General features: G+C 44.6%; 2 protein-coding genes across 3 annotated transcripts in view; both read right to left on the bottom strand.

The window, feature by feature from the left end:
- ARMC8 (armadillo repeat containing 8) overlaps positions 1-9,050 on the bottom strand; it is a 77,405-nt gene extending 68,355 nt beyond the window's left edge. For both annotated transcript variants that reach the window (XM_082486954.1, XM_082486953.1), the window contains exons 1-2: positions 8,848-9,050; positions 6,679-6,755 (exon numbers count right to left, since the gene is read on the bottom strand). In XM_082486954.1, coding sequence (XP_082343080.1) covers positions 6,679-6,755; positions 8,848-8,892 — 122 coding nt within the window. In that variant the 5' untranslated portion in view covers positions 8,893-9,050. The remainder of the gene's footprint in view (positions 1-6,678; positions 6,756-8,847) is intronic.
- Positions 9,051-11,653: 2,603 nt separating this feature from the next.
- Positions 11,654-20,631, bottom strand: DBR1 (debranching RNA lariats 1). The gene is made up of 8 exons (XM_082486955.1): positions 20,426-20,631; positions 20,215-20,339; positions 20,048-20,128; positions 18,282-18,367; positions 16,787-17,011; positions 15,824-15,904; positions 14,012-14,157; positions 11,654-13,444 (listed from the first exon to the last, which is right to left on the bottom strand). The coding sequence occupies exons 1-8, from the start codon at positions 20,620-20,622 to the stop codon at positions 12,769-12,771; spliced, it is 1,617 nt and encodes a 538-aa protein (XP_082343081.1). The 5' UTR covers positions 20,623-20,631; the 3' UTR covers positions 11,654-12,768.
- Positions 20,632-24,481: the final 3,850 nt, after the last annotated feature.

Genomic DNA, 24,481 nt, shown 5'->3' with positions numbered 1-24,481 from the left:
ACTTCACCTTATGCCAGTAATCAGTGAAGTTTCACCAAAACCTGTTAATCTGACATAGCTACTACCCATTAGTTTATAATAATCTAAAGTCTTTCCGACATGAAAGGATAGCCTCAGATTTTTAGCTCCAAATAGCTGTCAGCTAAGATGATGTACTGGCCTCCATATGCTTTAGTCATGCCTAAATTTCCTTTTTCAAATGGGTGTTAGTAAGTGCTCACTAAGACAGAAACTCCATAATTTATCTTTATCTGAATAAACTCCCTCATTCTACATATGAGGGAGTTACTGGACATTTCAGACAATACATGTTTAAAGTATATTTTAGCAAGTGATTTTACCAGCTAGCCTTCCTGCTACTGTGTAGTTCCCAAATATAAAATAAAAAAAAAAAAATCTCAACACATTTAAATTATCAGTTCAGCACCAGCAATACAGCATACATACTGAAATAATTTTAATCATCTGGTAGGCAGATTAATCGGTAAACAGAGTTCTGTCCTTTGAATGTTACAAGAAATGCCAACCGTTTACAGGGAGCTACCCTAAGAATACATAGTTCCATACTGCAAACTGAAAACGAGCTTGTTTTGGAAAGTAAGTAAACTCAGTTTTTTAAATGCTAATTCTGATCAATTTGAACTGGCAGCTTAGAACCAAAAAAAAAAAAAACACAAACTCCACCTATTAAGAATCACAAACTCAGTAGCATTGCTGATTTTGTGGCACACACCCCTGAGGCACAACCCCTAGTTCAGTCTTAACAACACCCCACACACATCCCCCAAGGGCATAACAACAATTTCTCCCTCAACTGCCTGCTACATTTTCATTTTGCCCTCCCTTACAGGCAACCAACCTCTCCTCTGCATTTGTCCAACAGGTTCATAAAGCTAAACTCTGAATGACCTCAGAGTATTCAACTGTGCTGAGCTTGAAGTTTGCCACTTCTAACTCAGACCTCAAAACTTTTGTGACCAATACCCACTTGATTTTCTCCAGCTAGTCTGATAGAAGTTGTTTCTGCTATCTCATCCTACTTACAGACTGAAATCATCACAGCAATAGTAGCACTACTCTGTGGCTGGCATCGAGACGGAGATTTTGGAGGAAAGTGCCTCCATGCCCTTCTGAAAGGCAGCACTGAAACAGATTCATTAATCATCAACCCTCTCTCACAGAGTGGCAACTGCAAGGCTTGAAATATTAAACAACACTCTTAGGGTGAAGACTGCTGGCTAAATGTAACAGGTATACCAAATTTACTAAAGTTTAGCCCACCTCCAACTATTAGACCAGGAGTTACAATACATAACAGTTTACTTGCAAAAAAAAATGGTATTATGCATTTGTACCTTTTGCTGCATAATAACGAAAGCACAAGAAAGCAAGAGAGTGTCTTATTCCATGACAGGAACACATTTTTTCATATTGCATCTTCCTCTCTTCCCTCCTTATGTGCACTATTCTTCTACCTGGCTCTACAAAACCTATTACATTGAAAACCACTCTTCGCAGAGCACTACTTAATTCTCAAATGATGTCTGAGGCCTTTCAATTTCATCTTTTATCACTCTGAAAACCTGTCTAGCTATTACATTCCTCAGCTTACCTCTTGGAAGGGAGAAATCAACAAATGGAGTAGTGCTCCCAGCACCCTCTCAGCATCACCTACACCTGCTCAATTTTCTGTCAGATCCTGCAACCTAAAGAGCAAACTTTCCATTTCCAAGCCAAAAAGAGCCTATCCTGCCATTCACAAAGTATCAACAGAAGAGACTCAGGAGCCTCCTCCCTCAACACATGAATGACACTGCACAAAAACAATGCTTCAAATAATTGTATCACTTGCTCTTAGCCAAATAGACCTTAAAGTTCCCTACTGCATCTGAAAGAGCACACATTTAGTACAGAGTACTGCCTGGGAGATAACAGAATCAAAATTGTACACAGGCGAAGTATAACAGGAACAATCCTCTAAGGACGGCCCTATTTCCTCAGGGCCATTCTGGTGAAAACTGAAGCAAGGGAATTCAAAAAGAACCAAATGTGGCTCCTGCAGCAAATTTAGGTTGGGAAGTGCCCACTGAGAAACTGAAAGTGTGATTGCATACGTTCGGGATGCACAATGTGAAAACAAGTGCTATTCATTATTTAGTCTTAAAGGTGGTTTGTTTAACAGGACATGAAGAACAAGAGGCAGAAGTAGCCTCTTTGTAACTGCCTGAAGGGGGTACCTGTTGCTCCGTTAGAACTGAGATGGGAATTTCTTCTCTTCCCACTCCATGAAGCTGCCTCATATTTCACACAGCTTTCCGTGCAGGCACGTGTGGAACACTGCATTGATGCTCTCATTCCAATTGCCATAGCTGAGAAATACAATACACTATTATACAGTCATCTAAACACGTGCCTGGAACATTTTTTTCAAATCCAAGAATACACAAATGAAAAAAGTTGGATGTAAAATCAACACACACTGTTCAAGGTGTTCCCAATTCATTTCAAAGCATCTGACCACAAAAGAGATACAAGATAGGTTCCATAAAAGCAGTGTTACTACCTAAAATATAAGGTTGGGTTTTTTCTGGTTTGTGACTACCTTCTGGTATCTTCTGTTTGAAGAAGGCAGAAACCAGCAAGCAGTATAAAACATTTTCAGCCAAATGCAAGTACAAGTCCACTGTCCCTTAGAGGAATGTTTAACACACAGCTAATTTTGCATCCAAGAACCTGCGGCAAAGGTAAGCCAAATTACATCTTGGTTGTACTATTTTAGTCCACATCAGGGCCTTCAAAACACTGAGCATAACCACTAACCACTGCAGCACTGTCAGTCTAAGTCTGCAGAGACCCTAAAAACATAACTGTCTGATTCAAAGAGGTCCACAACTCCTTACCCATATGCCAACTATTATGCTTTCCTTCTCAACAACATCCATTCTCAAACACTCAAAATCATACTGTGTCAAAAGCAAAGTAAACACACTGCATAGATCTGTACCAGTATTCCCACCACAGCACTAGACATGGTCCCTGGGAAAAAGGAAGAAACTATAGACATACACTTTGAAATTGGTTCTTCAGTACCAAGTCCTATATCTATAGGATGTTTCTTTCATTCTCCTGAGAAATAAAGTGCTCACACAAGTTTGGAAAATGCCTGTCTAGTAACGCCAGCTGGCTGGATAAGCACATCCATAAAGGACAGAAACAGCAGTAGCACAGGAATTCTCAGCACACCACAAAGATGATTATTTACAAGCCTTCAAAGATGACATCCTCTGACTGCTGAGGAACAGCCTGATGAGAAACAGTTGGGACCTTGAGTAAGCCAGATTCGTCAGAAAGAATGCTCCTTTCAAAACCAGCCCTTGAGATGGAATTACATAGCTCTCTGTAAAATGACAGACTGCCTCTTTGAAGGCATCAGGCTAAACGTAAGCATGACAAAACATCTCTCAAAAAAGCCCCTGACCAGCAAATAAATGAGAGGACAAAAATAGGTATCAGTCTTGCATCTGCACAACATGGTCCTGAGCTTAAGAGTAAGTAAAAAGCAAATTATAGTCTAAGGATCACCACCCAGAATTGTTTTTAAAAATAAATAAATACTGCCACACTGCAAAGCACAGGGTGATGTTGCAGCAACCATCTCGGGACAAATTAAACTCTTATAACAATGCAGAAATTTACAGAGCTATGTTCTGCTCCTCTGCCAGTAAGGGCAAAACATTTAAGAGAACTTCAGAGCGAACACAGTTTTTAATCCCCTACAATATCTGTTTGAGGTAATCTATGCACTGTCAACACTAAATGTATTCAACAGCTGACATTAATGCCGACCTTGCAGAATGCAGTCAAAGCATATTTGAGAAAATTTGAACTGTGGAACGGTGTGTAAAAGATGAAAGGTTTAGAAGAGCATCAAAGTAGACACAAAGGAAACCTGTAAGACCTCTACATTGTGGCCATGCTTATGCTTAAGAGTTTACATTTACAGAAGGAAACTACTATATTAAGCTTGCTCATTTGTGAAGACAGTAAATAGAAAGGTAAATAAATACCCGCCATACAGGTGCGGGTATGAAGACATGGGCCTTGCACACATTTAAGTAGTTTGCTATCAGGTACAGTAAAAGGCAGTAGTCATCCTTATAAGAATCTCAGCATTTCAAATCCTGAACTGAAATTCATGATTTACTGGCAGGTACACACAATTCTCCCCTTCCTACCTACTATTAATAACCAGATGAACATGACAGAAACGATGTGAACAAAAGTTCTGCAGGAAGCTTGACATCTTGAAATAAGATCAACAGAACTACATACAGCAGAACCGGACAAAAGGGAAACAGTTTTTCAGTTTTCCCACGAGGAGGAAAAGGAAAAAGCACCTAGCCAGGTAAGACTTTGCTGTCTGGACAAAAGAAGATTCTGAACACAACCTGTCAGACAATTCATGGGAAAGAAAGGAAAGAAGAGATTTGATCATTTAAATACTTCCAGAATATGTAATTAAAAGCTTTCTCAAGTTACAAGATGACAACTGGATTGGCGTGATTTTCAAGTTCAAGAAGCATTCAGCTATATCTTACCTTTATCAAACCTCATTCAGAAGTTCGTTTTCATTAAAAATACAAGGATGCAATTAAAAAAAGCCCCAAGCCGAAGTTATTCATTCAAGCATTTTTAATAGCATATGAAGAACAAGGCTATTGTAACTGAAGACAATCTGCAGAAACAAAGCCTATTAAGACGGCCTATTTTCTGATCCTTGATATTCGTACAGTTCCATCAATCAAAATAAAAATCTAGGTCACCAGTATTTTCAGCCAGGATGCAGGAAAAAAACAGCACATCTTAGGAACCAAAGTATGCAGAATATCTGGTAAAGCTTCTGACAGACACTTCTGGTGGAACTTTAATCCTCTTCTACTGCACCCTACCAGTTGATTCCAACTTCAGTACCTCTTCAGATACCCTGAAGCCAATGGAAGAAGGGCAAAGCAGTATTTTTCTACCCAAAGAGAATCTTGGACTGACAGAAATTTTTAATATAGACACTATTCTAAATTCTATTTCATATATACACTTTTCTAAATTGGGCTGTTTCACACCCATTCACCAATATTCGGAAAATAACAAGTTTGTTTTGCTCAATATCAGAAAAGATACACTCTCAGAATTAGGATTTTAACCACAGCATCACAAATATGGTTTACCATCCAAACCTCCCCTTTGAAAACTAATGTGAAATAAATTGGTATTTTCTTGTCTATAAATGCAAGAAAAGCATCTCAGCATAGAATCCACCAACATCCATGCACAAGATGAAGAATTTCAGATGTTAGCAGAGACAAAGATATTGCTTGGAACTTCCATTTCTGGGAAATCAGTTATACTTCAAAAGATATGAATAACACCTCAAAAGACAGGGAAGCGATTACCAAGGGTTGTGGGTTCCAGTCCTTTGAAAAGAAAGGAGAGCAGGGAGGTAGCGCCACCCAGGGCTCAGAGCATCTGCCAAGGAGAAAAGAGGGGCTCAATCAATCCACTTGGACATAGGATGAGACACATCCTTGCCCCTGGGACCATCACACCAGCCCTTTTGAGTAGTGGACTAAGAAAGCCAAGGCGTGGAAGCAAAACCAGGCTTTCCTACAGGGAAGAATTAAGAACCTGTACATAGTTATGGTGGTGTACCAGAAGTTTATACAGGTAAGGGGGTATTTCAACCAATAAAGCTCCCAGGACAGTTTAACCTATGTTGTACTTTTCATGTATTTCAAAGGGACGCTAATTCTGATATGTTGCCCCTGGGACACCTTCTGGAATAATTTTTTTCATCTGCTACTAGAAAACACCTCCGACTATCCTAAGCAACACAAACAACATTCTTGGCTTTTTGATTCATTTGGTCCTTCGATGACTTCCAGTGATAGCCAGAGCCAGCAATTTACTGGAAAGCCTGAAAAGGTCTGGCTTCACCACCAAAAGTCAGTCCTGGGCAAGGACTTGTTTGCCACATTGCTGTGTGGTTACAATGGAAAGCTTATAGCCCAAGGACAGCAAGAAAACAACCAGATCTTTGCACCAGTTTTACTACCTATTCAGCAGGGCAGCTCTTCTACTCGCTCTTTCAGTCATTACCCCTTATCACTGACATGCAATAGAAGTACTGAGATATTATTTGCATCCAAATTAATTTCTGTGGAAGCATTTTCTTTCAGCTTGCAGTTCCCCATCGGTGAGAAAGAAACTATGCATTAAAAAAAAAAAAAAAAGGCAGCCAACATTCAGACATGGCAGCAGGGGAAAAAGTAAGACAGGTACACTGACTTGGCAGTGGAATAAGAGAAAAGAGTCTCAACAGACCTGGAAGAAGAGCAAAAGGTGGCCGAAAGGAAGAAATGTATCAAAAAATATTTTGAATGCTCACAGAATGTTTAACCTCATTTCTGGCAAGCAGGAGGCTGCACTATGAACCATATGCACTACAAAGTATAGTCCGCTAAAACAATACTATCATGTATACGTTAAAATTTTCCAACAAGATTTCTCAAAAAAAAAAAAAATTAGGAAGAGCTTCTTGCCCTTGACATACAACTCTAGTGGAATTCAAGTAAACCTAGCCTATGCACAGCCAACAGCCCAAGTGTGTTTCAGATAACTTACATGACACCTTGCAGGACTTTCTGAGGATCGAGGTCAAATAATCTATCAACATAGTGGCGGCTACTAGCCGTTACCTCCTGCGGGGAAAAAAAAAAAAAAAAAAAAGAAAAATAGTTTATATCAATTCATATAATGGTAGATAAACAGGAACGGCTAATGCAGCAGCAAGTCCCCAAAACCTACCAGGCAAGATAGCAGCAAAACCACAGAATCATATTTAAATATGCAGTATGTTACTGATGGGCAACATCCACACAAAGAATTAACCCTAAGTTTAAGTATGATTTAAAGAAGATGATGCACTTCATGTGGATAACAATGTGTTACGAGTCAAAGCAAATTAACGGAGTGCTGCCAGCAACTGATATGCTTGTGAACAGGGCATGCAAAAGGGGTCTACGTCAGTTATCAGCACTGCCTTAAATTCCAATTTTATGATGTTTAATTATGATATAGGAAAAAACCACACAAATTCCTGAAAGAAAGTTTCCAAGAGCAGTTAAAGTTGCTCAAGAAGCATACCCACAAACAAGCTCTCAAAAATAAGGAAGCTCATATCGAGACATTTTTCTGTAACTTACTTTATCATAACATATCTACACATTTCAGAGACTGCCTTTCTATATACTGTCCTGCACAACTTCAACAGGGACAGCAGCACAATATTCTCCATAACGCTCCCATAGCTACTTTATAAGACAAAGCAAACTCTCTTCTCAGCAACAGGACCATGCTTGTAAGCTAAACATTTAAGCACCAATGATCTGTTATTCCCTTTGAGAAGATCCAAAATTGGAGATGGCAAGCATTCCAAAAAACAAGGGTGGGAAAGGGGAAGGGAATTTTCCCTCCAGGTTCTCACGAACATGTGCCAGGGTGCGTTTCCATTATCTCGCCTTTTTTTTTTTGGCCAGCCCAACTTTTTATTAGGCTTTTCCTATTTTTTCCTTATGAGTTTTCCTTGAAAGAAGCTATAAGGGCATTAATTGTAAACTCTTCCTTGCTTTTGCAAGTATCTACTCTTGGGCTGAATCTGCTTCTGCTTCCCCACTCAGATGTCAGAAGAACCAGCAGCTTCTTGCCTGTGGTCTCACGTAACTCAGAGAGAAGAATCATCTAGAGGCGGCAAGACTCCTTTGTCTCCAGGAATACTATTAAATTATGCCAGATAAATTCTACAGATAAACTTCCACCATGTAACGAAAGACAATGATTTTGAGAACAGCAGGAGATTTTCATTTACGTGATCTATGTATTTACATGCAAAAGTCTTCTGGACTTCAGAGATCCCACTGCTTTCTGTTTTTACAATATCCTGGCTTTCACCCTATCAACTACTACGTCTGCAATATGCAGAAGAAGGGCATTCATATCCAGGCAAACAAGTTTTTCAGGTAGTCCCCCAAAATAAAGAATTTATCAACATCATCAGTTTCGCGGTTCTTTTACCTAGTAAGAAATTCGGGCGGGGGTGGGAGGGGGCTGTCAGCGCCCCCCCTCCCTGCCCACAGATGCAACACGTCGGACCCCTCCCTGCAGCAGACGCCAACAGGGCCGTGTCCCCAGATCCCCGCAGGCTCTGAGGAGAAGATCCGCGTTTCGACACCAAAACACCGCCCACTCGCTGGCCCGGGCTGGGAGAGCCCGCTCGGCCAGCCACCGCCGGCCCGGTACGCTGCCCGGAGAGGACCCTGCCTCTTCTCTGCAGCACCTTGGTTTGGTTATTACAGCCCCAAATAACGCCAAGGAACCCGCTTGTTCAGGTAAAAACGCGCTGAGGAGAGTCCGCACCTCGGACAAGAACGGGAACAGACCCCTCAGAAATAGTGGGGGTGGGAAAGCCGTTTTGAAGAGAAAACCGCCTCTGGGAAGAAGTTGTTGCGACGGGGAGGGGGGCACGAGGGAGCGGGCGCCCTACCGCCGCCCCTGCGGCCCGTCGCAGCCCGCCAGGCCCGCTCCCGGCCGCGGGACCGCCCCCCCCCCGCCACCACACAAAGGGGCCCGGCAGGTGCCGGGGGTCCCCTCCACATCCCCCGCCCGCACACCCCCCGCGGCCCGGCACCCCGGCCAAGGTCAGGCCGAGCCCAGCGACGGGCGGGCGGGCGCCCCCCCCGGCGGCGGCGCTACGAGGGCGGGAGCTGCGGAGGCTCAGGGGGCCGCGGTACTCACCGAGAGGACGCTCATGCGGAGCGGCGCCTCCAGCACGCACGCCATCTTGGCGGACGCAACAGCGGCGGCGCCCTCACGCTCGCGCGCGCGCCGCCGCCAGCAGCAGCAGCACCACTACCACCGCCGCCGCCGCCGGCGGGCACGGCCTCATGGCGGAGCGCAGCGCAGCGCCGCCGGGCGGGGGCGGGGCGCCGCGGCCTCGCGCCCAGCGAATCCGCCGCCGCCGAAACCGCCGCTACCTTCCGCCAGCCCGCCGCCGCCGCGCACGCGCGCCTCCCCACACACATACACACAAAACCCCGCCGCAGCGATCTGCGCATGCGCCCGCCGCCACCGCCCACCCCCGGCGGAGGCTGTGCGCAGGCGCGGGGCTGTGGCGAGCACTCCCCGCTGAGGCGGGAAAGGCCGCCGCCGCCATAGCCGCGGAGGGAGCGGTAGGCAGCTCAGGGGACTGACCGAGGTCTCGGTACTTCCCTCAGCCCACTGGCGAACGCGGCGCTGTGTGACTGGCTTTACCCTGACGCTGAGGTGGCGGGAGGCGGACCGCACCACAGGTTCCCTCGCAGCGCCACAGCTGTTTTCCTCCTCCCGGTTCCACACAGGGTCATTAGTGTGGCTTTCGGGAGAGCCCCTCAGCTGTCCAACAACAGCCCGACCTTTTTTTTGATACAAGCAACCAGGTTTAGCTGTGGCTACCTTATGGTCTGACCGTGCTAGTGAACGTCGTAGAGTTTTGGAGGTCCTTCTGTCACCGCCTCGTCCTCTGTCATGCCCTGTGGACTTCCTGGAACATAAGTTTGGGTTAGGTTTTTGCAGAAACACCCCAAAGAACCCAGGACTTCACTCAGATTTGCTATAGACTTCTGTGAGACCTGATACTTCTGTGTTAGCCTCCCCCTATGTCACCTTTTGAGGCATAGGGATACTAATTCTATCCACCCGTTGCTCCTGAAGACAGAACTTTGGGGTAGTAAAAACATCACAGGTCAGGTTCACGTGTCTTAACTTTTGCTCTTGTGAGGCAAACACAGGTTTGCCAGCTGTTAGATATTCCAGAGGATAATGGGAGCACAATAAACATACTTCAGGATACTGTCACAAGTTGACTTTAATAGCTTTAATTTAAAAAAAATACTCCACTAATGGGGGGGGGGGGGGAAGCTATACCCCTTTTCTTTGCTTTTCTGTTTTTCTCCAAGTAGATTAATAACATACTTTGAACAAAATACACATGTGCTGGCCTGGAATGAAACGCACCAACACTTTTCTCAAACACATTACAGGTTAACAGCAAAAACATTTTTAGACTAAGTGCAAATTTCATACACTGAAAAATCTGTGATATAAGGGTCTGACAGAGAAACATTTTCCAGATGTTTCTCACCAAAATTTAAAAAGTCAAAAGTCTTCAAAAGGACCCTAAAACTTCTTTTTAAAGAGGACTGAAGACTCCAGGTTTTAAAAGCCAATTAAACTTTGTCAGCCCTCCCTAGGGTTTTACATACTTTTTGGAGTATTTGGTCTTCACCAGAGAAGCTTCAAGTTCAGAGCTTCAATTAAATTCCACATGCAGCAGAGTATCTTGCTGACAGGGAAAATCCTTAACACACGAGAGCACAGTAGAGCGGGACGTTTCAAACTGCAAAGAGTTTGTGTGAACAACTGCGAGAAAGGGCTCAGTAACCCTATGTAGATCAGACATGATTTGTACTCAAAAAAAACTTCTATGTTAACTATATTTACCAGCTGCATTCTGCTAAATGGATGCTGAAATACTTAATAAAAAAAAAAAATCTTTAAAGATTCAAAAATAAGTATTCTATCTTGTCAAAGTCTCCTCTTTCTAGAAAGCCAAAATACATTTATCAGGAAGGGGGAGGGACATAGGACAATACACAACAGAACAGTTTGCTTTAAAAACATATGAATACACACTAAAAAGTCTATTACATATAACCTACATCTTCCACTCCAGTTCACAGAGAATCTGACAGCTGAATAGCGTGCTCAGATTTCCTGGGAGAGTTTCCAAGTTCATAACAAAATTTATACTTAAAATACTTTATTTCCATTATAGTCTTCAGATCATGAGGCATGTGTAAGATTTTAGCACTGCAGACCCAGGACCCTTAAAGACAGTCAACTGTCTTCAGTAATCTACCTGATAGTTCACGGCTGCGATAGATAACCTGAGGGTTACACCAAACACTTCCAGTTCTTCATCACATCATACCACAGTTCTCTTTGGTGGGTGTTCTGACAGATGAGCCAGCACAGAGAGACAGAGGAACATTAACAGGGCCCAACTCATCATTTAGTAAACAAGATAGCATCCTCTGGAAAAAAAACAACAGGATGTTAATGGCATCAACCCACCAGTATAAAGCTGTTAATTGGATCTGTGGAAAGCACTAAGTTTGCCATTTTCTAGCCCTTGAATATTTATATGCATTTAGTTTTCATAGTGAACTACTGACAGGAGAGGAAGCACCTAGAACATAAAAGTGATTTTAAAGACAGAAGTCTTGACCTTAAAGTGTTTCCCTGCTACATAACTCACACTCACCAGTCCATTTCATTCACTGCTCTCTGTCCAGTTCTCTTTTCCTGTCAGGACACCCTCTTCTCCACAGTGCCTGTGCCTTACAGGAGTAAAAGCACACAGGAGCTACCTCTGCTCTCAAGGGCAGCACAGTCATGAAGAAGTCCCGCTCCATCTGGACTCCAAAAGCTCAGCACAGAACACCAGCAGAATCTGACAGGAAGACTAATAACGACACATGCTTGAAAACATTGTCATTTTCATGAATTTGGTGAGTTTTGTTATCCTCACAGCCTTTTAAGCCAAAGGAGTGCGATTTGTTTGCTGATAATTCAGGGCAAACTAGAACAGTAGAAAGCAAGCTTCCAACACCTGCTCTCCCTCAGCTGAAATTTATGAAGGTATTTTGGAAGGTTCCAAATCCAGTTGCAGGAATTTGGCAAGTTACACACTACTGAAAAAGAGTGGCAGGTGAAAACTTGGGCTAATGATAATGGCAGGCATTATTGTCTCAAGCAACTTACAAACAGCAACCATCTCATATGAAAATAGAACACAGCCTTAATTAGTAAGAACTGAGACAGTAATGATGTCCACATTTAGGAAGCTGCTCATCCTAACTACTTGCATTTTAATTTTAAGACATGGTTCTCAAGTGTTAAGAGACAGCACACAAGTGAGTTTCTAAGAACAGAAATGCACTCTTCCGTGGTCTCCATAAAACTGTCATGCTTCAAATTACGAGACCTGGTTCCCTATCAGAACTGTAATTAAAAGCCAATACTGGACAATACACATTGTTTAGTTTATGACCATGAAGCTTTTATATGGCGTGAATATCACCAGAAACAAAAGTCTTCTCTCTTCTATCACTGTTTTGTTATCACAGGAATTCTATTTTCAAATTTAGTTCACGGAGTTATTGCATATGATACTTTGTATTAAAAGTTCAGTATAAAACAAGACAAAAGCAATAAAATCAAATGATTCAGTCTTGTAAGTCAGACATCCTCTCACTTTGATTAGAGTTATAATTTAAGAGTTCTTTTCTTGTTTAACAAGCACGGTGAATCTTGTATAGCAGTACAGCTGAAGATATGTAGTACACACTGATAACCAAGAACTGAAGTAAAATCAACTGATGATACATGAGCTTTAAATTCTTTGACAAAGGACTTTGTTGGAAAAGTCTGCTTCTGACTTAGATGTTTAATCCGGATAAATCTTTCTAATGCAAGAGGTACATACAGCCTCTTCAGCTTAAGAAAGTAACATGAATAAGATCGGGTCACATTAAAAGCACGAGTAGTCCACCACAGTTCTCACCACCTTCCCATAAAAAGGTAGGGAGAGAACTTAGTTATACATCACATGAAGTATTATTCTGTTTTATCTTCATCCTCTGCAGCATAGATAGCTTGATTCCTTCTCTTAATTTTTTTAATGCCACTGTTCCCATTTTCGTTACCACCAATGCGCTTTAACGGTCTCTCATTTAAGCTCTTCTCTTCCACCTGCTTACTCACACCAGATTTCTCCAGTTCCTCATTAGTGGAGTCCATAGCATCATCAGACGATACTGCCATGGAATCTGGCATGATCCGGATGTCAGAAAAACTTGCAGAAAAGTCAGGAGGATGATCAGGGGAAGGATCTACAGAACACGTACTCAAGTCTTCATCGCCACCTTCTTCATCCAGCATTATTTCGTCTGGATTAATGGATGAAAGTCCAGAATTATCTGTGTTATATTCACTGGGTTCCTCTGCTGACCCAGTACTGTCCATCTCCTCTTCCTCCTCCTCTTCATGTTCGCCTCGTACTGAGCCCTCTTCTTTAGCTTGCTGGATCCTGTCATTGATGTCAGTGAGGCCAAACTGGGCACAAAACTCAGTGGTCTGTGGATTAATGGTATGAACTGGTTCTACCTGTTTTTGGGGCTTGCTGGGATCATAACAAGCAGCCGTCAATGTGAAGTTACAAGGAATTTTGAGGTTGTGATTCAGCTCTTCTAACACCTCTTTGATGGCTTCTTCTGACACACTGTAATCCCACCTAAACAAGCGTATAAAGTTTAAACAAGTGCACTAGTCAAAAGGTATTTCCTGTTCCCGCTGCAAAGAGAAACTTTTAAAGCTGGGTAATAAATTCATCTTATAATAGAAATGTAATTTATCAAATGATTTTTTCTGGACATTATACTGCCCTTGGTCAATACTGAGATTTTCCTCTCCCCACCAAGGATTTTTGTATTATGTCAACCCACCCAATAAACATTCACCTGCCCACCCCCATAATCCAGCCTGATTTTCAGTCTCGCAGTGTAACTGGCAAGATGATCAGCCACTGTGTATTTTTTGGCCCTCAAATAGTGGTATTTAAGTTTGCAAAACAAAACTAACTGCCTGTGTAGAGCAGTAAAGAAGTTGTATGCCCTAGAGTACGGCTCTTGTCACCATCCCCTTTATTTTCCAAGGCTTTTAGCAAGTCCTACAGACACTATAGGCTGCAGAACACAGAAACAAAACTCTAAGATAAGTTTACTTCCAGTCTAGCTAATAAAAAAAAAAAAAAAAAAAAAAAAATAATCACACTTTCCTCTCTACTTTGCAGGCAACTTACTTTGCATGGAGGCCGTTATTTTCCGGCATACTCCAGGAGCTCTGAGTTACATTAACAAGACTGTTGGTGGCCTTGAGGACTGCAATCCACTCAGCATCATACTCCAGCGAGTCACCTGCACTAGGATCATGTTCTATGTCTATTATCTGTTTACAAAAACAGAGAAAACAGATGAGGTGAGTTATTTCTCAACACCAGAAACTGATTAAAGTTTCAAGTGTTAGTTTCACGGCATAGAGTTTTAATTAGGTTTCAAGTACACTGAGCTAGCGGTCTCAACCCAACAAGTCCTCTCAAATTAGCCCTATATGGAAGTTGATAGGAATAAGGGGCTACAAAAGGACAAACAACTATAGTAAAAAAGGCATTTCTGTATTTTAGCTTACAGCAATTAAAAAACAGAACACCCTCCTCCCCACTGCCAGCTACTGGACAGTTATCCAACTTAGAAAACAGTATTTCCCTACTCTTAAATTCATTCTGCCTTTTAAGCAGATACCCATCAAGAATTGATGGCAACAGTTATTCTGCTGTACAATCACGTGTTCTTAGCACAGCAATGAAATTAACATTAAATGTTTTTAAACTCTTTTAATAGCTGACAAATTGAAATCCAAATCACTTTGTCTTCAGTGACATTAACCCAAATCAAACCATTCAATTTAGCCAAACTGCACGAGTCAGACTCTGATTTTACATAATCCATAAAGTAAATACCACCTTGTAAGACAGTTTTAGGAAAAAAAAAAAAAAAAAAAAAAAAAAACACAACCAAAAAACGCTTTTAAACCAGAGGTACACACAGGTGGATCACCACGCTGCTGGAGGTAGTACTAGTCCAGATCAGTTTTGCTACAGGATTCTAAGTGTGGACTAGCACACCAGTGTACCTTTGCAGAGCAAATGCCCATCTTCATACTCTCTCCTGTCTTCAAAAGGTAGCTACTAGGGCAAGTGGATCCCACCATGCATGCAAAGGACAGATAATGAACCTTCCCTTTAAGTTGACAAATAAAAGCTACTTTAAAGTAAGACTACTAAAATGCTTGACTGCGTTTGAAAAACATGCTGTCAGCAGCTCCCTCTCATAGCAAAGGATTTTAGATTCATCCATTTTCGATTTTACAGATGGCACCCCAGGCAGCACACACAGGACACAAACACGAACAACATTTTGCTCTTGGAAAATGGGTTTGGCACTCATTGAAAATGCCCACAACCCGGACCTCCTACTTGTCCACTGCCCTTCCTAGCAATATATGCACCAAACGAAAAGAAGCAGGGCCATTCTCCTAGGAAGTCACACCAATTCCTTCTGGAATTCAGAATACTGAAAGGAATTTACAGTACTCAACTTAGGTCTCAATCCTGTCTGAATTCATGAATCCAGATCTGAAGAAGTAGGTACTAACTGACCCAAACTAAACTGTAAAAGAAGAGCCTCAAGATGGGCTTTCTTAGGTTTGACATTTGACCAAAAAAAAAAAAAAAAACCCAAAAAAAACACACAACCAAGAGGAGATCCAATTCAGGTTAAAGTAGAGCTACTCCTCCAATTAAGCCAAGTGCTTGTTCTAAGGTAGAAGGAAATGGCAGGAATAAGCAAACAACACGCCTGCATGACAGGATGCAAAGTCTGCTTATTTAAGACAATATTATACAAAGACCATTCCACACATGCACCATCCCAAGCTTCTTTCCACTTCCTCCATTTATCAGAACTACTCTTCAGCTTATATCTAAGCACAGCACTTAGCAGTCCAGACAAGTGAAGTACTTAAAAAGTGAAAACCCACTGCACGTGGTCATCACCTGCAGAAAGTCTCTGTGTGGCAGGCATTTATCCAGAGCCAAAAACTTGGTTGCTTTTGGTAGCTCTTCTTTGGAGTTTGTCTAGGAAACAATTGGTGTTAACACAGTCATTAGCATTTCTATGAAATTTGACCATTCTAAACAAGTTATATAGAGGGATCTAAAGGCATAATTTATACAGAAAAAGACTTTCTGAAATAGAAAATCGGCATGGGGTTATAATAAAAGGAAGGAGGGATAAAGAGAAAGACAGACTTCACTAGAGGTCTAACAAGAAGTTGGATGCAGATGACAGCAAGATAAAGCAAGAGCCACAGGTCTCCCTCAGCTAAGGCAACTGAGCACACCTAGCCTTCATGCCAAAAGAAAAAAACTTTAACATAATTAGAAACAGACTTGTTGAGTCTAGAAGGTCTAGAGTTACATTTTTAGAGTTACATAACTTGCAAACAGGAACAGCACGTCACACCACCTTCAGGAACAACTCAAACCAAAAGATGTTTCAACCTACAGGGGCTGGTTTTTGGCTACCCAAACCACCAGACAACTTCACCTACCAAACCTTACTACAGGCATCCTCCCATCCCCAGTTAGCTGCTGTCTTCTTTTCAGTCTTTTCAGTCACTTCTCTATCACCTTGGTTTGAAGTTGTCTCCTTCCCCAATAAAGTGAGAGAGTTCTTTTCTACAAACTTAAATTAAGAAGTGTCAAGTGCAGTAATGTTAGCTATTTCACGCTGTCCATGAAGAAGATTGGGCAGTCACACCACTGATTTATAACATCTCTAACTTAAATAAGCTAGCAGTCTTAACACCACTTAATCTTTCGCAGCTTAAGTGGAGTTTTAATAACTGAGCAAAAAAGATTAACAAGTTGTTTTTCTGGACATTATTACCTGCACTAGAATTCTGAAATGTGCTTGGGACACATACATTCTTGATTATTATTTTTTTTCCTCTTTACCTGGTGCTGCATGAAAGCTGCAAATTTAACATGAAGATGTGCTGAGAACCAGTAGGTAGGTTTCAGATGCTGCAGAAGCTCTGAAGCAGCAGGGCTTCCTAATGTATTGCTCTCCACTTCTTGACGGAAGAAGGATTTCATTTTCAGAAGCTGTTTCTTGTTTCCATAGTGATATATGCTCCTTGGCCAGTCATGTGACATAAATATATCAATTGGACGCTTTAACTGTCAAGCCAAAATGCATACAGTAAAAATAAAACACAAAGTTTCAAAATTACACAGCGCAAGATGGAACATGTGTAACGTGCTCTACCTCAGATCAATACAGAGTTAGCTGTGACCAATAGCCTCACTTTCAAAGCAAGTAAGTATACCACCAAGCCCCATCCTTCAGCAACTTTGCAGCTGTCAAGGGACTCTAGACTCCACGGTTTGTAATACAGTTTCTTGGGACACTCAGCTGTGTTTTATATATATTGTTCTATAAAAAAAGATCACATCATCACAGTTAAGTGTCAGGCTCTCAGAAGACAACTCTTAAAAATTACAGCTACAGAGCAAGTTCTCTACCCACAAACAAAGGCAGCTTCTTCGTCATGACATTTTTAAAAGCTTTCTTTAAAAGGGATAATGGCTAAGCACAATATCCCTCGTCAAAGGAAGCACCCCTTAGAAGTCTAATTAATCTCTTAAGCACGTCTTGGTTCAATAGTCAGCATATTTCCATCAGCTGTATCAGAACACACTTCTAGATGAAACCCAAGGCCAACTAGTAAGAAACTTACAGTGAAATTAATCAAACCCTTTAAAATGCCAGCAAACCTTCCTCCTATGTTCAGCATCCCTAAATCTACTGAACACTTAAGTATGCAACTGCAACCTGAATAATCATTCACAAGATATTTATAAATGCATGTATTCACACCACCACCTCAGCCAAATGGAGTAGCCCTTGCGACAAAGCAGGGAGTAGGCAATGGCTCAAAAATAAAGATAATCTGTCCTTTGAATTCCTCGCCCTGGAGTCAAAAATACATAACAGAAATTTGGGATCATCTTATTCAGCTGGCTCAATTTTAATTAGTTAACTTTGTACCAACCAGCTTGCATGTTAGACAACGTAGCATACATCTTACTAGAGCTAACATAAAGCTGGAACAGCTGTGTATAGCTGGAGTACCTGCCATTCTGTGAATTTTAGCCAATTAAAAAACAAACAAACAAACAAAAAAAAAAAAAACACAAAAACACCACCACACTTCTGCCTGTGCATGATTCAGATCAAATTTGCACTGCTACACAAGTGTGGGAGGAGATATTCGGCAGGAACAACAGTGGAATCACAGCTAACATAAAATGGCCTGTCCAGATAAGCTGGGAGTTGTTGGTAAAATTTGCTATCCGATAGCATACTTGTTGAGAGTAGCTTTAACATCTTACTTCTAAATTAATGAAAACTATTTACCACTGTTTAAAAAACAGATTTTTCACTAACCTGCTTGAGTTTGAAGACTTCAATGTTTCTCACATGATAAGCACTTCTAATTGTTTGCTGGTTGTATGGTGGACACTCAAAGTGGCCTGAAACATTGGAAAAAAGAGTAGTTGCCTGAATCAACAGTTCCCTCCCAACACAGTTTGCAAGCTAGCTTCTTGGGGTCATACAGACACCTACAGCAATCACAAATACAAGGCTGCCACTAATTGAAGGAGATACTGTGTTTCCTTTGCAACAGGCTGATAACTTATTTTGTGTGCCAAGCAAATATGTTGTAAAAATGTGTCTATAACAATAAGCGTTTCTTCCATTCTGTGTCTTATTTTTATGAATATAGAGAATACAGTAATTCAGTTGAAGAAACAAAACCCGGGAGCTTGACTCCAATACTTAAAACCCAGGACCTGTCTGAAACAAGTAACTTTTGGCAGAAAGATTTCTGTGTTTAATTTCTAAATGAGGTTGTGTACCTCCCTGGTGAGCTAACAGCCCTCATTACTTCCCTACACCCTTTACCTCCACAGTTATGCTGCACAGCCATGTGTCATCACATATATAAAGAGCTGCTGGCTGCGCAGCCGTGCAACCTGTGCATCTACTAATATCATGGCTACACATGCACATGTGCTGGCACAGCCAAAGAACACCAGGTAGGCAGGAACAAGTAAAAGACGGACATCAACATAGCAAGAGCAGAGCTACCCCCTATGAGTGGTCAGCAACCAAAACATGTTAGGATGTAACAATCTGGAAATAGGTATAAACTAGAAGATCATAAAGCACTGCACAAGATCTGGCTCACACCACTAATGCTGTGATTTTTTGTGTTTCTTCAAGAGTGCTGTCACCAGCCACAAAATCACAGCTTAACAAATTCACCAGCAGCTTAAGTATACCTGTAACCTGCCCACAGGCACCACAGACTCTGGGAGTGCAAGCATGTACCCCATCAAAAGGGATATAGGCTCCAACCTTGCCTCGGGACAAGACACCCGAATGTCCAGCAGAGCTCCTATGTACTCTTAAGAATGAACTGAAAAATTACTTTTTTAGTAATTAGTGTTATTGTCAAAAAAGTCTTATCTCCCACGTGCAATATTCAGGCATACAAACTGTATGCTTGATAACAACAAACGTAATTAGCATTGATAGGTGTTAAACAGAATCAGGTGTTCTAGAAAACTAGTTCAGTACTTTGCAGCTTAAAAGCCATTTGCAAAGCTTCTCTGAAGCACTATGTTACTAAAGATAATGTTACTTTACAGACTGCTATTTCATGCATTGAGGAGACCAGAAAGACTAAAATATCTTCTATTTGCTGACACCAGGTATCATCTGTGACAAGACTTCTGTCCACTGATGGAGACCCTTCCAAGGAAGAACGCACACATAAACAGAAAAAACTGATCTTGAGATGTACTGACACTAAGCCTCAGCTCAGGACAGTATATTTGTACAGTATCACACTTATAAATTGATTGTTTCACACACGGAAAACTAAACAGTCTTGCACTGCAAGCTAAAAGGACACTGCCTTGAAAAAATCAAGACTGTTGGAACAACAACATTCAAAAGGCTCTTTGCTTCCTGCTGTGGTCTCCAGGCAGCTACCGATTCATCCACCACCTCCAGAAAAACCCGTGTGTTGAGCCAAGAAAGGTTTCCGGCATAACAGTCGGTTCAGAGAAGAGGAGGCACAGCCAGGCCCTGCCGTGCCGGCTCAGGCCCAGTGCTTCCCCCTCGGCCGCTCCGTCCCCCCGTACCTTTCCGGTAATCGTGAGACTTGAAGATACCCGAGATGCCGCCAATCCTCACGCCGCGGAACCGCACCACGCCCGCATAACCTAATGGAGACGGGAGAGTAGCTTGTCACGGCGGGGCCGAGGCAGGGCGAGGGGGCTGGAAGGGAAACACCGGCGGGGGACCCTACCGAGGTAGTAGATGTTGGGCGCCACCCACCCGCCGTAGGGCAGCTCCTGCAAGTGGTTGGACGCCTCGTGGTTCCCGCCGATGAACACCGTGAGGACCGGGGCCTTCTTCTCGCCGGAGTAGTACCTGCGGGGACAGGACTGCGGCTGTAGCGGAGCGGGTCGGGCCGGGGCCAGGCGGGCCAAGGCCGAGACGGGCCGGGCGGCGCTCACCGGTAGAAGGTCTGCATGTGGCGGTACTTGGCGGGCACGGCCATACAGCGCAGGTCCGCCTCGTTCCGCACGGCCTGGAAATCTCCGCAGCAGAGCAACAGGTCGGGCCGCACGTTGTGCCGCCGCTGCAGCAGCTCCAGAGTCTCGTACATCTTGTCCAGGGCGCCATGGCAGCACCCCGCCACCGCCACCTTCATCGCCGCCGCTCCGCCACTGCGCAGGCGCCGCGCGCACCTGCCGCGTCACCGCCCAGCGCCTGCGCGAGCAGGGACTGGGCTCACAGGGCGGCGCTTGTCTGTGACGTAATAAAACCGCGCCGGGCTTTTTCCACTCTGTGGGGTCGCTATTTTATTTTTTTTAACAGTCTCGAGGGATTGAACAAAACTACAATAACGTAGTTAAACGTTAACTTAGTGCTACTCAGCCGGTAATGATGGAGCCAGGTAGACATTCCTGTTCCCCTACGCAACGGACACGGAGAAAATACGTGTGTTCTCTAACACGTGTCATTGTTTCACAATGTTGGGTCACTGTGTGTTCCTTGGGGCTCCCGTCCAAGCCCAGCTGAAGCGAAGGGGAAAGTTCCTCTGGCTTTCAAAGCCCCCGAGCCTTCACAGTAAAAGTGCCCACCGAAGCGTTCCCAGGTACGCTTCGCTCGTCCACTGCCTTTCCTGAGACTTACCGGGGTGTAGGGGAGAACTCGGTGACTCCAACATGTCGCTGGGGAAGGTGGCCCAGCTTCCCAGGGGAAGGACAGCAGCCCCTCGCATTTGCCACGTCTCAGACTTCCTGAAAGGGAGTGGGCGAAAGACAGAAAAGGTCCATGAGTCTCTGGAAGACACCACCTTACCCAAGATAACACCATCTTGAGGGGCTTCCAGAGACTGCCAGCCCAAATTCACCCCCAGTCAGTCCAGGTAAGCTGATACTGTAATTCCTGGGTTTGTTAGGTCATACTCCGTGTCCCACTTATCCCAGGTGAACTGGTGCACAGCAAATTATGTAAGGATTTTTATTATTATTATTATTATTATTATTATTTTAGGTTTTGTACGCTATTCAATGTGCATCTCAACATCCCTAATTTAGTTCTGGGTGTCCACTGAGCAAAACTGCTCTGAACTTTCCCCAGCAGTCAGACCACAAAGAAAAGCCGCCATGCTACTGTAGCAGCAAGTTAATGCTTAACTATGTTATTTTGTTCAATCCCTCAAGACTGTTTAAAAAAACACGTGACTGAAGCACAGCTCTCTCCCACCACATGACTAATGCAGGTTTGGCTATGGATTGGGCTTTGCAGTCACAGTCCCTTGCCCTGATGTGCTTGTGCATGTCTCTTGTGTCTGGATGTCCAGTCCTACAGCAGAGGACCTGCTCTGAAGGTCCCTTCCCTGAAGGGACCCAATGCACATCCTGTCCCACACGACAGGCACAGGAACTGTAAGGCTGTAAGGAAACTGTAAGGAAAGTCCCGACAGACAGGCTCCCATCAGTGGGTTTTTTGGGCAGGAGGTATTTGCCCTTTTGGCTGTTGCCTGCCTGCACTGACCAGTAATATGTTTTGGGGTTGTTTTTTTCTTTGATTTTTTTGTTTGTTTGTTTGTTTTTCCTGAGCTAACTATGGTAATTTAGAGCCATGGAAGTAGTTGGGTTTTCCGCTCCAGCGAAATGATGACTGAAAGGCACCCTGAGGGGCTGCGGATGACAGGGCTGCTTCCCTCATCTCTGAGAATGGAATGAGAGGAGCTCTTGGAGACTTCCCTGTCAAACGCTTTCTCGCGCTCTTAGAAGACACTAGAAGTTTGGTAGCACGTTTAGAAGATACTAAAATGAAGAGGAACAGCAAAAAGGAGGAATCTGTATCCAACTTTTTGGGGAGGGATAGCGTGGGTGAGAAGGGAGGTACAAGGGAGAAGTGCTGGGAGACAGCGTATGTGTTTGTGAACGTGAGGGAAATAAAACAGAGGTGCAAGAGACAAATCTGATGTGTTCCCGCCCAGATCCTGAGGTGTCCCTGTGAGCGGTGAGGGAGCACAGGGTCGCAGGTTGGTGTGCATGTCTGCAGCTGAAGGAAGAGGGCTGCTGCAACCAAACAAGAGTGGAGAAAAAGCAATGTTTTGGTGTCTTTGGGCACACCTCCTCCCCCAGTACTGTGTCTCGACAATCGCAACATAAAAACACAACCTGCGGCGCACCAAAACGCACCGCCAAGGCAGGGCCGGCCCCGGGCCTGCCCACTGCGGCGCGGCGGTTGCCTTCCCCATCCAGTTGCACTTTGGCTCTTTTCCCTCCTGGATTTTTTTTACCTTTTCTCGGAGGCACCCATGGCGCTGTGGGGCTGGAGGGCGCTACTACCGGCCGCGGGCCGCCTTGAGAACCCGCTGAAGCCAAGAGACGACACAACCGGATTTTTGGAGCGGCCGGGGAAAAACAAAACAAAACAAAACAAAACGCAAGCAACAACAACCCGACCGCCCGGGGACGCTGCGCCCCGGTGAACCGCGGGCCCGGCGCGGCGCTGAGGCGAGCGGCCGCCCGCCGCCACCGCCTCCTCACGGCAGGACCCGCCGGCTGTGAGGAGAGGGAGGGGCGCGGCGCGTGCACGCGCGGGCAGCGGGGGGCGCGCGCGCGGTGTGTGTGTGTGGGGAGGGGCGTTCCCCCCCCCCCCTCCTCCTTCTCCTCAGCGCCATTCCGCCGCCCTCCCCTCACAGCCCAGCCTCCGCGCCCGGGGCCGCCCGCCTGCAGCTCCTTCGAGGCGGGCTCCCCACCACCACCACCTCCTCCTCCTCATCATCCCTCCCGCCGCGCGGAAGGGGCCGGCCGGGGCGGGGCGGCGGAGCGCGGCCGGCGGCGGGAGCGACGGCGCCGGCATGGGACGGGGCGCTCCCCCGGCGGGTAGGTGTGGGGTGGGGCGGTGGGGCCGAGTGGCGGTCGCTCCCTTCAGCGCCCGGTGGCGGGAAGGGCGGGCGGGCGGGCGGGAGGGAAGGTGCGTTGTCTTGTCGGTAGTGAAGCGTCCCGCCGGTGCCGGCGCTGAGAGGGTCCGGGAGGGAGCTGCGGCCCGGCCCGGGTGTGGGGGCCGGTGGGGCGCTCCGGGGGAGGGTGGCGGGGGCGAGCGGCGAGTGAATGGAGCGCCCAGGTAACGCAGAGGGTGGGGAGGGAGAAACCCCTTCGCGCGTTAAGTTGTGAAAAGCGGTGCGACGCGGTGTTGCGGAGGCCGGGGCTGTGGATCGTCTCAAAAAGAGTTTTGACAAAAGTGCCGTGAGGCATAACGGCTTCTCAGCACAGCGAGCCGCGGGTGGTTCCCCGTGCGGGACGGCCCGGAGCTGTTAGTTGTTGTAAAGCAGGAGGTTAACACTGGTGAAGGGTCACCTCTGCTCAGGCTGTTCTTGTTTCGTGGCCGCTTGCCCCAGGACCCTGCGTATCTGGACCTTGGGTCTTCTTCAGTGCAGCTGTTAATATGTGGTCGTGAAAGGAGGATTTTGTCTTTTCTTTTTTTTTTTTTTTTCCCCCAAAGTGTTTCTTCATGAGCAAGAAAGGGAACAGCTTTGGCTAGAAGTCTGTTTGGTTCTCAGGCAGACAAATCCGAGCTTAAGTTGAGTGTAAACTTGTAAAATCGAGATTGAATAACTAATGGAACAATTTACTGAAGGACGTGTTGCTGCTGGAGTAATTCTCTCTGAAGGTCATCAGACTGCACCGGTCTCAAGTAATGTAAATATTTTTAAGCCCCAGGACTAATTTTATTACCTCTGTTCTTCACACTAAAGAATGAAGCCCTGGAAGACGTGCTGTTCTGTGCCCCATCTTCCCTGTAAAGGCAGACTTTCAGTGCAGAGGAAAGAGTTCAAGAGGCAGGTAGTCCCCAAGCTGGTTGCTATTGAAGTGCTGCCCGAAAGGCTGGGTATATTTTTCTTGGTGGTGGTCTCATGGCTTTACCTCACATGACCAGGAAATAACACTTCCCAAGCATTTACTTAAAATAGCCACCTCCTCTCTTGATTATTTCTTGTGAATCTCTCAGGCTTGGTAGGTATGCTCTCACAGGTTGTGAAGGGG

Source organism: Vanellus vanellus (assembly GCF_965231255.1).
Source record: "Vanellus vanellus genome assembly, chromosome: 8".
In the NCBI taxonomy this organism is placed as follows: domain Eukaryota; kingdom Metazoa; phylum Chordata; class Aves; order Charadriiformes; family Charadriidae; genus Vanellus; species Vanellus vanellus.
The sequence above is the reverse complement of the archived record's forward strand: the minus strand, read 5'-3'. Positions and strand labels throughout refer to the sequence as shown.